We start from the raw sequence: 15,310 nt of genomic DNA, 5'->3' as shown, positions 1-15,310 counted from the left end.
ATTGCATTCCTTGAGTTATGGTTTGTATATTGTATTTTTTTCACTGTTTATTTCCATTAGGCTATTGATTGCATTGCCATTATTGCTATTTAAGTCGCTTAGGACAAAAGCCTCTGCCAAATCCCATAATACCATTATCCCCTTTTCATTAGCAGAACAAATTTGTGTGCAATGTTCAAGTTTCAAATTTGCCATACAGGCTTTCTGGATATGCAACCATCAATAGTTTAACTACATTTTAATCTCAGTCTATAGTAAAACTAATAATAATGAAGATTATACGTCTTTCTTTTTTTTTTTTTTAAGCTATGCCACAAAATCTTGATATATTTTCTATGAGACTATGGGATACGATTACAGGATTTAGCGGACGCTTTTGTCCGGCGACATACAAATAAAAACAATACAAGAGTTTAAATTAACAGTGAACAGTTTTAAAATGTTGGTAAGACTACATGAAGGAAAATAGCAATAACAAATAATGTCAATAAATAAAAATAGACAAATACCATACAAACCATTACTCATAACAACTTAATTAATTAATGCTGAACAGATATTTCTATAGACCCCTTTTAAAAGACCCAAAACTATCACAGGAACAGAGAGTTGACTGAAACGCCATTTCTTCTTATTTCCAAAAGACGGGAGTCATATTTTGAATTCTGCATGGGATATAGGTTTTGGCATTATAGCAAAACATTGTTAAAATTGTACAGAGTTTCTTACAATAAAGGTACTCCAGATATTCCCCTTTATAGACGTGTGCAACGGTACACAATGAGAAAGCAAGAAATATTTATTCGATACCACAGAATACTGTTACAAAACTGCTTAAAAAAAGAAGGTACAAACTTTTAGCAGGATTATCAAGTTCTGCAGAGCAATTGTATCCTTCACTATAAACTAAGTGGAATTTTAAAAGGACAAAATAAAAAAAGCAAGATTAATGAAAACACCAGGGGAACTCCAAGTTCATACACTCACATACCATCTGCACACCCCATTTGACAGATAATCTTTCTTGTATAACAAAAAGTATTAAGTCTACAGTGTTTTCTGTTTGGTTTATTTTTGTTTTCTGACTCCAAACTATAACAGATTTCACTGAGAGCAAATGTCAAAATAACAGAATTACTAAGTCCCTCCATCATCATTAAGACCTCTCATAGTTCTTCTGTTATGGTCTCACAAATGTGTCGTATCAGCAGCAGAGACACTTTGGAAGACATCTGAGCACCTGAAATCTAAACAGATCAAAGTCCAAACACCATAAGCCAAAATCTCTCTGCCCTGTTACATGGCGACCACTGTTTGTTTGACAAGCGTCTTCTGGCACATGCCCTTTGACGCTGCAGCAGCCGAAGTAGCAGATCCGTCTCCTGCCCCACCGCTCGTGCCACTACCGCCCGTCCCTGCCACGTCTGTGGCGGGGAAGCCATGGGCAGCAACATACTTGCGGTAGGCTTCCCTGATGATGCGGAAGGCTCGGGCGTTGGCGTAGGGGATGTCCGTGACGGGGTCACGGTACAGCGCTGGCTTGTGCGTCACTGGACACACCTCCTGCACCGGGAGCGGGGGGGCGGAGCCCCTCGTTGTTGCTGGAAATGCTGTCGTCATGGCGTCATCGTCGCTGAAGGTGATGTAGGTCCGCGAGCACAGTCCTGTTGACCCCGATGGACCCTGGGAGGCTGAGGAGGAGGAAGCAGGAGCTGAGGAGGAAGAAGCTTGAGGAGCATCCTGATCCAACCTGTGGGGGGAGCACAGATGAACTATGTTCAGTTGGACCCCCCCAATTCATGTCACTGTCTCAAAACAATCAAAGCAATAATTTTCAACTCCTTTCAAGTCATACAAATGGTTAAGGAAAACATTTATCTACTACTTTAATGTTGCTTACTTGCTTACCAGCCAAAATGTCATGACAATTTAAACACGCAGGTGGATAAGAATGTAATATGGGGTTTTAGTAAGCAGTGTGTGTGGGTACCTCAAAGCAAACCTGTCACTGAGCTTGTTAACACCAAGTTAAAGTTTGTTTTTTAAGGAACTCAAGTGTTTATAAGAAAAATACATACATACCCCTCTACGTCTACATTCTCTTCCTTGAGCAGTGAGTCGGAGAGAAGCGGCATGAGGACTGAATGGTAGCGGATGGTGGGCCCATCAAAGCGTCGCTTCTTGTGAACTTGCTTCTTTTTATCGGCTTCAAGACGCTCATAGTTCTCTGTGAAACCAGGAAAACAGACTGAGCAAACTCTACAGAGATAGTCGTGTCACAACCCTTTTGCCCTTTTCTGTGCAAGTCTTCACTTGGACATCTCAAATTTTATATCCAACCATGATCCTTAATAAGGTAACTGTTCAGTTCTAAGCCTATGCTACATATGCCTCTAGTTTAGTCTAGTGCTGAGCACCTAGTTATCGGAATTTGCACTATGGCCTAAGTCCTCTGTCTCCCAGGTTGAAGAAGGCTGAGAGGGAGAGAGATATATATATATATATAGGCCTACTGAGTTGACTTATTTTGGTGACTATCATTTCAGTAACCTTTCAAGTCTCTCTGACCCTGGTATCTGTTAATGGCCAGGGTGTGCAACAAAACAAGTCTATATCTCCATGTCTACTTCTTACCAAGCGATCTCAGATTGACCTCTGCTGTGATCTTTGCCTCTGCCAAAAGCTCTTCCTGGGTGAGTGGTCGATCATGGTGAGCCCCACGGCGCCTCCTAGGGGCCTCTTGTCGTAACTGCAGTCGTAGGTTGGTTTTACGGGTGTGCTCGCTGGTCGACTGACGTACTGACTTGCGGACTGTGGAGGGAGATCACAAGGATGCCACAGGGTCAGAATGAACGGACATCATATGATATCAGTTTTGATCTGTAAGGAAAATGTGGTCTCTGCATTTATCCCAAACCGTGAATTAGTGAAACACACTCAACACACAGTGAACACACAGTGAGGTGAAGCACACACTAATCCCAGCACAGTGAGCTGCCTGCAGTGAGGGGTTAGGTGCCTTACTCAAGGGCACTTTAGCCGTGCCTACTGGTCGGGGTTCGAACCGGCAACCCTTCCGGTTACTAGTCCGAAGCGCTAACCAATAGGCCACGGCTGCCCCAATAATGCATTTTGCCCATGTTCAGGGTGGAAAATAAAAAAAGAAAGATTTGCATAAGACAGGTCAAATTGGTGTTTTTAAAAAGAAGGGATCATCGAGAATAAAGAAAAAATATATTTAAAAAAATCTTTGTATATTCCCACAAGGTGTGTGCTCTAAAAATTGGTGGGTGGGGGCTCTGAAAATGAGAACCAAAATGATTTTTCAGACTTGTGAGGTCTGCTGTTAAGACCCTGAATGAATGTATTTTCTGTTCATTGCTTTTTGTGAGAGTGTTTCTACTTATCTCAATAAGGAAAATAAATCAAGAGCCTATGTTGAATACAAATATGTCTTCTGAAGGCCTAAACAGAGCCTAGCCAAAAACTCCAATAAAAAAAATATTTTGATCAACTTTGAGGGACAGATATGACCATGCAGGATCATCCAGATCAAACGTGACTATTTTGCTACATACTATTCCTATTTATGTACCAGCATGCAAATTTTGAGCCTCCTACATGGTTTAGTTATTGCACTATGGGCTTGTGAACTTTGACAAAAAATGGAGGCCGAACAAAATCGACAACCCCCTCCCCCCGTAAAACTGGTTGTATCTGGGAAAGTATTGATCTTACATAAAAGCAATTTTACAGTGTGTCTCCTGGGTAACATAGGTACAGATTATTTTATTTTCCAGAATTTTTTGAGACCTACTGTAAGTGCGTGGGGCGTGGGCCCTGGTTGAATTGACGTGGAATGACCCTGCTGGAAATGGAACAGCCAAGCTAATACAGTTCTCCTGGCTTACTTTGGCTCTATCTTAGCTTGGAAAAGTCAGTACAGAAAAAGGCAAGTAGGTCAATGTTAACCATGTAGTTCTCGTGTGGCAGACACTTTTGCTTTTTTTCACCCTGAAGAGCAGAATAGAGGTCATCAAGCCTGACCAACCTACTTACTTTCTGCAAAGTCCTGGAAGACCTGAGCTGTGCGTTTCTGTGGGGTCTTCACTCGTTCAGTTTTCTTCTGTTCAACTGATGGCTTCTTTGGCTTGGGTTTGGCCACTTTAACTGGTTCCTGAAAAGATAACGAATAGTATGGAACAACCACTGTCTACTGTTACCACACAAACACAAGGTATTTGTTGTTGCTGTGCTGCATCTGTTTACACGGTGTCTGTGTATTGCTACACGTCGGCGATACATATCCATGAGTGACTGATCAACTGTTTTGTCCTCACCTTATAAGCTTTGGTGACAACCCGACTCTTTCTGCGGGGGGCGTCCTCCTCTTGATCACTGTCCGGCTCATCCCCTTCATCGATATCAAAGTCACTGTCCACTTCATCTTCAGTGTCCGAATGATCTCCTTTGTACTCGTCATCGCCCGATTCCTTAATTTAAAACCAGAGTGGGTCAATATATCATCAAAAGAGCACATTATCAAACAATGGCCACGATTAAATAAATGCCTTACGTCGTTAAATCCACCATATGTTGTTTTGTAGAAGTCGTCCTCTTCCTCAGCATCCAGTAACTTTGACATGCGATTGCCCGCTGTTTTTCGCTGCTCTCGACTTGATGCCAAAGTCATGTTTGCAGTTCAGTGAAAGGCTACAAGAAAGGTCAAAATCAACTGGATAAAACAGGCCCCAGTTGTCGTTTGTTATTGGTATATAGTTGATACCGCACCTCTCATAAGTGACAGAATCACCGTTTCAGTTAGGCTAATCTACCAAGCTGAAATGAACTAACAATAACTAACTGCGTTAGCTAACATGGAAGCTAACTATTCTTAGCCTGTTTTTGTCATCTAAACACTCATGATGAGTAGGCGCGATTGTTATTGAAATTATAAACTATTATGTTTTAGACAGAAGGCAATTAAGTTGCCGTATGGAAATACAATTAACAAAATAAACGTTTTCAAAATCCAAACGTCTACCAACTACCAACACGTCTGCTTGTGTACTAGCAATTTTGCAGGTTACACTTCCGGGTTAGCTATGTGTGTCAAAATAATGGTCTAATAAATTCCTGTTAATTTGGCAGACACAAAAGTGGAAAATAATGTATCATCATTGGGCCTCAAACCGGGCACAAAAATGCATGCATTTATTACATGAAATTAGCTAAAAAATCTGTTCAGTTTAATAATTTCTAGATTCAAAAATAAACATCTGAAAGCCAACTTAGTGTTTGCCTAATTAAATGGAATATTCTCTACCATAGTTGGAAATCTGCTTGGAAGATCAGACACTTGTTCCTCTAGAGCAAGACTTTTATTTGGACAAACTTTTCTTCAACTTGCTGCTGAACCGGAATAATAGAATGTTGTAAATTGTACTGTGCCCATCACAACAAATCTGAGAGGACCCAATGAAATAACGTTAGCAGCCTTCTGTTAGACGGGGAAAATTGTCATGTTTAGATTAATCTAGAGTGGATTCAAGCAGGGAAAAAATGACTTCTTCACAAGATCGACAAGGGACAAAGAGACCTGCATCCTCTGATGATGATGTGAGTGAGCTCATCTAGATTTGGCAACATTGCGAGTAACGTTAACGTTATTTGCTAACGTTAGCTACGTTAGTTAGCTAGCTTACGTAGTGCTCAGCTACTTTACCCGCTTATTTAGCAGCCTTATGGCTTTCTATGGGCGTACAGTATGTGGGGTTGATGGATAACGTTGTGCTGAAAGGGTGTTTGCAGCTGGATAGCAGGCAGGTGATTGTTGACATTAGTTAAACGCCAATTCTGCAGCTTGTAATTGCCCATATGCTTATGCCATCCTCCATTATGGATCTAATTTGCGTTCTCTTTAAGTCCTTGCCTCGATCCTGGTCTTTTATGCCTTCAGTAATTTCAGAAATAGAAGATGACGTGTAGTGGACTCGAGTTTAGGATAGGTGATGTTCATCTACTCCCCTCAAGCCTTAGTCTATTTTCAATGTGGATATATGAAAGGTCACTCAAATAACCTCATGATCTTCAAGTCTCATATCTATAGTTTTGTGATGTGTCTTCACAGAAAAAGAATAATGTGATGAATAAAAGTGTCTGTCATATGCACCATTTCAGTCTAGTAGGCTAGTCCAAGTAATCCAAACTGCCCATCAGGTCACAAGAATGTTGAAAAGCCAAGCCACGTTTTCCCACTCAGGCTTGTTTACAATTGTAGTGTTAATCATGTGTTTATTTCCGTTCAGGCAGGGGGAACTTGGGCAGCTGCAGACCTAGGCACCAATGAGAGAAAACAGAAGTTTCTGCGACTGATGGGTGCTGGGAAGGTCAGTCTGTGTGTAATGTGTGTGCCTTTTCCCACAAATGACACAATACACATAAATTCCCACAATATGTTGGTTAACCCTGGCATTGTTCCAAGCAGTACTTTTATTTCAAATTCTGTTGTAGTTGGTGAGAGTTTGTAATGAGTTTGCCCTTTGTATTCCTTTTAAGAAAGAACACACTGGACGGCTTGTCATTGGAGATCACAGGTCTACGTCTCACATCCGTTCTGGTGAGCATACTGTGAAGATATGATGAAGCTGTAGTCTATGTTTTAACATATTAATTGTGTTCTGATTTCTCAACCATGACAAACTCTTTAACCCTTGTAATATATTGTGATATTATAAGATACTTTGGTGCTTTGGCATACAATACTTTGACAAACTAGTAATATCATTTTCAGTATAATTTTCAGTATGCTGTTAACCTACCTGGTAGTCCATCTCACCTCAATATTGGCAATCAATCTAATCTATCTATTATTGGGAATCTAACCTACAGGAAATGTGCAATACCTTCTAATCAAAGAGTGTCTCAAGCAGACATATCCTTATAGTGTTTCACTCCTTCCTGTGTTAGGGAACGAAGATCAGAAGATGAACTCGGAGCTAGAACAACAGTACCAGCAGGGCCTGGACGGGGTGCTGTCAGGACGTAATCGCAGGCACTGCGGCTTAGGATTCAGTGAGGTGTGTATGTGTGTGTGGTCAACTACTTGTATTCCACTTTGTGTAAACGGTCATGTTAGTGTTATTAGAAAAATGGATTTTATTTGAGTCTGAGATCCTATGGGGTTATGCTGTGATGTAATTCTCTGGCTACTGCCTTCAAGCTTATAGATATAAATGTATATATTCAGCAAGCACTTGTATCCAAAGCTACATACAATACTTTCATATGAATGTGTTTGCTCCCTTGGACCTATGACCTTGGTGTTTGTGGCAACTTCTAGTTCCAGTTCCAGTACAGTAAGAAATGTTTATGTTCATCTGCAGCAAGACATGTTTCTGTTCATCTTTAAGTTAACGTTCATCTGCAGGAAGAGATGTTTATGTTTTTCTGCTTCCGTTCCCATTACTCTTTCCCTCCTGGTGTCCACAGCCTGACCCTCCTCCAGTGGACCCGAGTCCTGCTGAGACAGAGAAGCCCAGTAGCCCCACGCCCTCCACAGACCCCTCGGAGCCGCCTGAGCCCAGAGATGAGAGTCCCCCTCCCACCTCAGAGAGCAGCCAGGAGGAGTCTGAGGAAGACGGAGACACCAAGAAAAACGACGACAAGAAAAACAGCTTCAAAATGACATTTGTCAAGTCGTCTTAAAGCAGAGTGAGAGTGAGTTTTTCATGTGAAATAACTGACTTTCAATTGTGTTTAATGTTTCCTTAGATGTCCATTATGATTTGTTTGTAAAAATTATTTTGTTTTGTTTGACTTTTTTAAAACGACATTCATAAAGTTGAAGGGTACGGAAATTTGTTGTCTGCTCTTTTGTCTGATCTTGTTCTCTGCTATTTTCTTTCCTTCATGAGTGTTGTGTCCCAGCTCCCCTTTCCCCAGACAATATAGGGCTCTACACTAACATTTTTTTTCAAGAGCACTTGTGCGCCCAAGTTAAAAAAATTAGGAGCACAGACAAAAATTTGGGTGCACAGTCAGTTCTGTACTTAACTTACAAATAATCTAACATTATACTGCAGCTAACAGTTAAACATGCCAGTGCACCAATTGCGAATATTAAGAATGACTGACAACATTTAGGCTACAGGAAACAGGATTTTAAAGATCAGTGCCTACTTTATTTTCAGTCTGTTCTATTTTCCTACATTTTGTTAATGTAAAATAATATAATACATTGCCATATTTGCATTTAGCCTGTATATCAAGTATCCTGCCAAATGTAGGCTAATTTATTTATTTGTGAATCCATCTATAGCTAATCCAAATATGCCCATGGTGACCTATCTGACTGCATACTGCCTAATACTACTACTAAAACAGTCCATTTCCTCTTCCACAAAACCCAACATAGGCTAATCAAGGATATATGTTTTATACTTTTAGTTTTTATTTGAAATATCTGCATTGATGGGGGCAGTAGGCAAACGTTGTGCCTACTTTCGTTTTGCACTTAAGCTTGTATTCGGTGTAAACAAACAAGCATGCGTGGAAGCCTGGAGTTGTCGGTAGCGTTCTACCTTTGAATAAAATGGGAGTATTACGGGAGGCTACTTTTGTGCCGGTTCGCTACAGCTATATTTTGCATATTGCAGCCAATACGTCAACTGGGCTAAAAGGCATGTTAGGTTACCTTTCCTTCTCTCACTGCATTCTCAGAATCTCATCCTGTTCCTCCTATATCCAATTAATTCGGTGGATAGAAGAACTAATTTCTTCAATCTTTGCATCTTGGCTGGCTAGTCTAACTTTCCGCTTTTTCCTGCGCGCTCTTGGATTTGATAGAAGCGACTACTAGCGAGTCACAACGCGAAACTGCTAACGTTGATGGGAGGTAGTTTTTATGCTGCATTCGCGACGTGATTCCATGGTTTGCACCAGTAATGTTTCTTTATGTTGCAGTGTATTTTGTAGACAAACATTGACATGGTTAGAAGTCATTCGCACCAGTGCGCCTAAATATTTTTTTTGCACTCGCACGGCATCATTTTTAAAATGGGCGCACTGTAGAGCCCTGCAATACTTGACTCACAGATGCAGACAGCAGGCTTAAGACTCTCAAGCGTTCCCAATTCTCTGTGAGAGCTCATTATGGGGAATCGGTAATTGTTGAAAGCCATCACTGTGTTATCAATAAAATTCTAGCAGCTTTCTGCTAATCAGGTTCACTTCAGAGCAGTGCCTCAGATAACCTTATTACAGGTCTTTCCCCATAAACTACTTCAAAATATTACTGAAAGCGCAGAGATTTTTAAAAATGATTTATCCAGCATAGTCTTTAAAAATCATTGTTCATTGCTATATACTGGGGATATCTGTGTCCCTGTGATTGTCTATATTTTGAGGAACACTCAGACAAAAACAAAACCATATAATATTAATATTTAATTCATGTGACTCATTTTCAAACTTTTAAAACAAAATGTCATTTAGCAGCAAAATTAAAAATACGCAGAATTTGACCAAACTGCAATACACACAGTGCATGTTTTTGTCAGAGTCAACCATAGTCATAGTGTATAAAAAGGTAATTATTACAGTTTTTCTCCATTGCTTCCACACAGATACTGATACTATGAACACAAAATCCAGTATCCAAAATCCAACAATAAGAAGACTATTCTCTTGCAAAGTTGGATTAAAATGTTTTGAGTGGAGTGTTTGATTTTGTTGGAAATATCAAACATGTACAAGTTACAAGTGCAAAACAAACCAGGTATTATGCCGTATTAGAAACAAAGCAAAGCGTGTGTATCTGGCTTAAACACGGATTAAAATAAATTTACAAAATATTGTAGTCTAACACAAAGCACTTGTGGGCCATAAATAGGAGACATTATTTTCAGTGAAGCATTAAATATTTCATATTGATTGTAAATGGAAAGACTTGAGTCCAGATGAGGATGCCATTGCACACGACACAGCTCATTGTCCAAGGTAGGCTCTGGCTGAAAGCACAAACACAGGACATCATATTTCAGGGGTTGAATATGTCATCTTGCTACTTCTCATGAGATGCCCTACATCATTACTTTCAATGTATTAGTGTGATAGAGCAGGGGCATGTAGGCTTTTTTAAACAGACACGGTTGACAATGATAACTATGTAGGGGTTCTTAATAAATAAAGGATAAAGAGGTTTTTCTTTTACAATCCTACAAAAAAGCATAATTTTATAAAGGCAAAAGACCTAAACGTACCAATGAAATCGTAGGTGTTGTGAGAATGTAAGGTGTGTTAATAATGACACTCACCTGCGGCGGCTTGCTTGATCCTGATCGATGCCTCAGATGCCAATGCACGTGGAATACCCACAATCCTCTCCTTCTGCTGCAGGGCGGAATCCAGCTCTGTAGTGTCCACTGTTTGACCACTGAAATGGAGGATTCAGTGCTTAGTTGGTCACTAATACTGTAGTTACAACAGCTGGCTGTTGTCATAACTCTTTTCTCTAGCATTTGTAAATCTGACAGTATTTCATGAACTGAAAACCAGGTTTGTTGACAAATATAACCAGAGACTTTCTAATGAGACACAGCATTCAAAAAATCCTCCATAGAAATGCATGGGGTTAGCAAATATGGCAGTTGTCTACACATATCCCACCCCTTCCACGGCAAAAAAAAATCGACGTGATACATTGTGCCAATCACGTACCCTGGAAACTCCAGAGTTCTCGCAAGAGCACAATTTGAATTGTCTCTGCGAGACACTCTGGCAATGAGTAATGATGCACATTACTTTTCCCACTTGTATCGCGGGGAGCCAATCACATTAGTGTATCTGATATAGGCGGGCCAGAGGCGAGCTAAACAGATGACAGTCGTAGTGTTATCCAATTGCGTCGATGTCCGGAATCAGTCAGTAAACATTTGTCGTATTGTGTTATCCAATTATGTGCAGTGAGATTTTCAAATGCACGCTTGGTGCCGCCCCTCGAGTTGGGCCATTACATTATTTGTGGCCAGCCCCTTAATATTTCTAGATTACCAGGGTCTGGAATCTCCAGGCTACCAATCATGGGGTGTGTTGTGAATACATCATGCCAACCATGTGTTGTGATCTTGCTGCTGGAGCAAGGTTGGCATCATGAAGCATTGCGCATGCCCGATAAGTGGCTAAAAAGCATTACATTAAGGCCGCCGAGTGGAGGTACTTGCCTAAAAGGACTGATATAACCCCAACACAATTACTCTGATACTGAAATAATGTAATCTCTGTACTGGTCAGGCCAGGAGCTTGCCTTGATTTGGCGAGGAGGTTCTTGATCTTCTCCGCTTTAAGGTCGCGGGCCTCCATCTCCTCAGAGGTCAGGCTCTCCTCCAGCTCGAGCTCCACATAGCGTTTGGGGATTAGCACCTTCTGTGGAGTAGCCAACTGGAAACAGGCAACAGATCAGAGAGGTTTCATCCGCTGACTTCAATTTTAATCAGAAAACTTATTCTTGACTGTGAAGAGATTCTTTAGATGTTAAAATAGAGGGCAGTGGTGTTTTTTTTTTTTATATAGGCCTACCTCTCTGCTGATATCAAACTCAAAGTCCACAGGTTCGAGGTCTTGCTCTCTCATGGGCACAGCAAGCACTGTAAGCCACTCCCCATCATTGCTCACTGCATCTGATTGGCTGGGCCCATTCAGGCTTTCACTGCCCCTCCCTCCTGCAGTCCATTGCTCCTTCCCGGGTACTGTTCTTTCCAGCAGCTGTGAATCCAAATCCTGCTCCTTATTTTGCTATGGAGAGTAACATGGCAGTTATCACCTAGACAGACCTCTGGCTCCCTTCTTGTATGAAACAGGGGGAGTAAAAGAGGTGCAGAAAATGTATAGTTCTGGAACCTTTGCTTGTTCAGTTTACTGATGCACATAATGTGACTTTATATAAGGTAAAGTAAATACATAAGATGTTGAGGATAGTATAAGACATCAAAATGTGTGTCATAAATTGACCCAGTTTGTAATATACCGTGGAAAGACAAAGCCATGCATGAAATCCCAGGACCCCAGAATCACACCTGCGATATGTGTGTCAGATTCAAAGAGAGAGAGATAGAGTGAGTACATTCCACATCCCAGCATGCAGTGGTTTAATCAAAATGCTAGCACAGGCATAGCTGCTAAACATTTCATACAGATAAATCTATATGGTAGGGACAAACTACATTTCCAACATGCTAATTTTCCACTTGACCACAAAACAAACACATAACACTTAAGTCACTTCATCCGGACTCATTGGTATTGTTTATTCAGCGCTAAAGTGCAAACCTACAGTATCTACATCTGAGGGAGATAAGAGAGGGGGTTGTTCAGCTGTTGTTCAGTTCAGGTCAAGTGGTACTGGTTGGTAAACGTAGAGGACACTTTGGATAAGACACAGACAGTTGCTCAGTGCACACTCACAGGTACAGGAATGACATTTATTACACAAGCACCAGGTGAGTCCTATGTTTTCACTGTGCATCAATCAACAGGTACACTGAAGTTTAACTGTATTGACTTGAGTAGTCACTATGTCATTATGCAGTAACTGTAGTAAAGATACTCAATATACAGTGGATCTATCCCCTTTTTAACGTTCCCCCCAGCCCCTTACTGTCAGACTCAGCATGAAATATAAGGCATTGAAAAAGCTTGTTAAATGGAAACGTCTAGATTGAATGTGTAGAAAGCTGGAAAAAAAAATGCATATACGAAACACACTCTTCAGGCAAGTAAAAATGTGTGAGATCACACTCCACTCTGGCAGTCACAAGGGTGAAGTGGCATTCCAAACGGATCTGTGCTGGACTTCATAACAAAAGTGATGGGGTTGTTGGGTTAGATAAGGGATTATTGTCAACCACAGCATACTGTTTAGCTAGTCACACATTCCCAGAGGGAACCACACCTCTAACAATCTCGCATGTCTGAGCTCATGTCTCCAGCCCCCTTTCAACCTGATACTTCTTTGGCTAATGCCACTCAGTGCAGTCACACAGAGATCATAGCTTTTAATAGGCAAATATGTTCAGTATTTTACAGCAGCCGCTGTCAGCCAACATTTTCATCATTCTGTTGTGCTATGCTGTTTATGATGGCTGATGGAACGCAATCTCACATTCTTAAATCTTCCACTCCAACAATATCATTAATCTTCTTCATTTTTTTTAAATTCTCTATGCCCTGCTTGTATCTTAACCACTTTGAGAAAAGCAATCTCATATCTTAACGCTCACATCATAATCTCATTGTCACGCAAACACACAAACACACACACACACCTTAATCTTCACTCAGCTTTTAAACCCAGTCTATGAGATGCCAGATAGCAGCTGACTGTAGACACCAATCTGCCCCTGAAGGCAAGGATCTTATCCATGATTCACACGAAAAGGCACTTAACTGATCTGATCATCGAGAAGATTGCAAAGGTAAACGGATGTGTATCAAATGATTGCTCAGGCTTGATTTTTTGTTGGGCATGCAGTAATGAGAGGTTTTGATCAGGTTGTTTCTCATAGAAACTCTTTTTTAAAGAAAAGAAACAAATCAATCTAATCTGGAGGTGGATAAAGCCAGGTAAACATTTCCCCATTCCATATCAAATATTAACAAAAATAGAAATTTACAAATGTTACTACAAAAAATATTTGAAATGATTCCATAAGTTAATGTGCATAATTAACATCACTGCAATGTACATTTACAAAAATTAGTTCCACTTTGAGAGGAAATTAGGTCCTTGAGCGAGAGGAAGGAGGAGACGCGCAGAAACCCTCTTCTTCCCACCGAAGTACATTCAGTAGTCTTGTGTGAGAGAGAAAGTAAGTGTTGCCTCTCCGTAGCAGAGTAGCTTAAGCAAGATAAGCACCCCAAGGCCAGTTCCCAAAGTGCAGCAATGTCACCAATCCTCCCTGCTATAGCTTGGCTTTAGTTTAGCTTGGCTTGTCTCACTAACTGCGCTAACTGTTGGTTACATTGGGGAGTTTGTTGGTGTTAGCATGTTAGCATAAGGTTAGCTGGCCGCGTCTTGGTGACGGTGCGTCCGGTGCCTGCCGGGGTAGGGGATAGGGTAACGTACTGATGCGGGGTCAGAGGTCGGGGGTCGGGAGGTGGATGTGGAGACGCTGGAGTGGCGCTCGCCCTGGCTGAGGTTGCGCTTGCGCTCCCGCACCAGCGCCCTCTGGTGGCGCTTCATCCGCTCCAGCTGCTCCTCGGCACTCATCCGGCCGCGGTGCTGAGGCTGCTCGGCCTGCTGGGAATCGGAGCTGTATAGCCTCTCCAAGGCACTCTTCGGTCTCTCCTGAAGAGGGGATAGAGAAAAGGAGAGGAGGAGAGGGAGAGAATAAGCGAGACAAAGAAAGCCAGGACAACTTTGCTGTGACTTTTAGGAACAGAGCTGGGTAAGAACAGTGGTGTTAGTGGCACTACAATTAATGTGGGCTCCTGCCTTGGGACAGGACAGTGCTGCAGAGAGCTGACCTACCTGTAAACCTCCTCGGAAGTCATTGCCTTTCCTCATTGTGACAAATGAGGACACATGGCCCGTTTGGTATATCCTGGAGGACGAACCAGATAGACCTGTGGAAGAGGAAGAGGAAGAGGAAGAGGGGGGAAAGACAGAAAAGGGCAGAAAAAGAAGAATACTGTTCTAATTCCATAGAAACAGGTCACAAGAACAATACCAAAATATCTTAATGGAGAAATCCTTGAAAGGAAACATGCAATCCTAACAATCACTTTTAAATTGGCTCTTAACCAATTTTACATCAAATCACAGTCAATAATCAATAGTCCCAGACTTTACTACACAGTCAGATGGCCAAGATGCTGGCATCGTTAGGGCATGTTTTAGGTATGATGCCATGCTAGCGAATACACTTCACCATGGCGTGACATGGCGGATGTTGCTAGGTCAAAGTGGCATATTTCTCTACCTTTGTTTGGCAGTGTCTGGAAACTGCCTTCAGTGTGCCCCTGGCCATTTCCTGCCAACTCAGGCTCACTCAGGTATGATCGCAACTCCACCTGCAAACAGGAGCACACAACCTAAGCCTAAGGGAAAAACAACCAGGCTACAGATATCAGCAGATCAGCATGTAAATGTGGGAAATATCTTAACAATCTTTACATCCTAACTAGAGAGACAATTAATCCCTGAAACCATTTAGATTTAGATAGTCTTTTAAAAGATCGAACAACAAAGGTGGTGGGTTGCAGCCAACTGCTTCACCTCTAGCACTTCTCTAGTATGAGTGCACTACACCAG

At 41.5% G+C, this 15,310-nt stretch overlaps 3 protein-coding genes across 8 annotated transcripts in view; 1 reads left to right on the top strand and 2 right to left on the bottom strand.

Annotated features, from left to right (window-relative positions):
* Positions 1-783: 783 nt before the first annotated feature.
* On the bottom strand, positions 784-5,092 carry LOC121723380 (vacuolar protein sorting-associated protein 72 homolog). The gene is made up of 6 exons (XM_042108993.1): positions 4,577-5,092; positions 4,341-4,493; positions 4,060-4,177; positions 2,635-2,811; positions 2,083-2,227; positions 784-1,750 (listed from the first exon to the last, which is right to left on the bottom strand). Exons 1-6 carry the CDS (start codon positions 4,691-4,693, stop codon positions 1,297-1,299), a joined length of 1,164 nt encoding a protein of 387 aa, XP_041964927.1. The 5' UTR covers positions 4,694-5,092; the 3' UTR covers positions 784-1,296.
* Positions 5,093-5,400: 308 nt separating this feature from the next.
* c11h11orf58 (chromosome 11 C11orf58 homolog) lies at positions 5,401-7,859 on the top strand. Of its 2 annotated transcripts, XM_042109009.1 has the most exons (6): positions 5,401-5,619; positions 6,309-6,389; positions 6,559-6,619; positions 6,970-7,079; positions 7,343-7,358; positions 7,492-7,594. In XM_042109009.1, exons 1-6 carry the CDS (start codon positions 5,563-5,565, stop codon positions 7,494-7,496), a joined length of 330 nt encoding a protein of 109 aa, XP_041964943.1. In that variant the 5' UTR covers positions 5,401-5,562; the 3' UTR covers positions 7,497-7,594. The 2 variants fall into 2 exon arrangements, with proteins under 2 accessions (XP_041964943.1, XP_041964942.1); XM_042109008.1 differs by lacking the exon at positions 7,343-7,358 and having other exon boundaries at positions 7,492-7,859.
* A 1,576-nt stretch (positions 7,860-9,435) lies between these two features.
* plekha7a (pleckstrin homology domain containing, family A member 7a) overlaps positions 9,436-15,310 on the bottom strand; it is a 77,145-nt gene continuing 71,270 nt past the window's right edge. For 4 of the 5 annotated variants that reach the window (XM_042108953.1, XM_042108956.1, XM_042108957.1 and 1 more), the window contains 7 exons: positions 14,979-15,069; positions 14,528-14,622; positions 14,123-14,344; positions 11,578-11,793; positions 11,306-11,439; positions 10,317-10,435; positions 9,436-10,010 (listed from right to left, as the gene is read on the bottom strand). In XM_042108953.1, coding sequence (XP_041964887.1) covers positions 9,988-10,010; positions 10,317-10,435; positions 11,306-11,439; positions 11,578-11,793; positions 14,123-14,344; positions 14,528-14,622; positions 14,979-15,069 — 900 coding nt within the window. In that variant the 3' untranslated portion in view covers positions 9,436-9,987. The remainder of the gene's footprint in view (positions 10,011-10,316; positions 10,436-11,305; positions 11,440-11,577; positions 11,794-14,122; positions 14,345-14,527; positions 14,623-14,978; positions 15,070-15,310) is intronic. The other variant, XM_042108954.1, reaches the window with a different exon arrangement.

This window comes from Alosa sapidissima, chromosome 11 (assembly GCF_018492685.1).
Source record: "Alosa sapidissima isolate fAloSap1 chromosome 11, fAloSap1.pri, whole genome shotgun sequence".
Lineage (NCBI taxonomy): Eukaryota > Metazoa > Chordata > Actinopteri > Clupeiformes > Clupeidae > Alosa > Alosa sapidissima.
The sequence above is the reverse complement of the archived record's forward strand: the minus strand, read 5'-3'. Positions and strand labels throughout refer to the sequence as shown.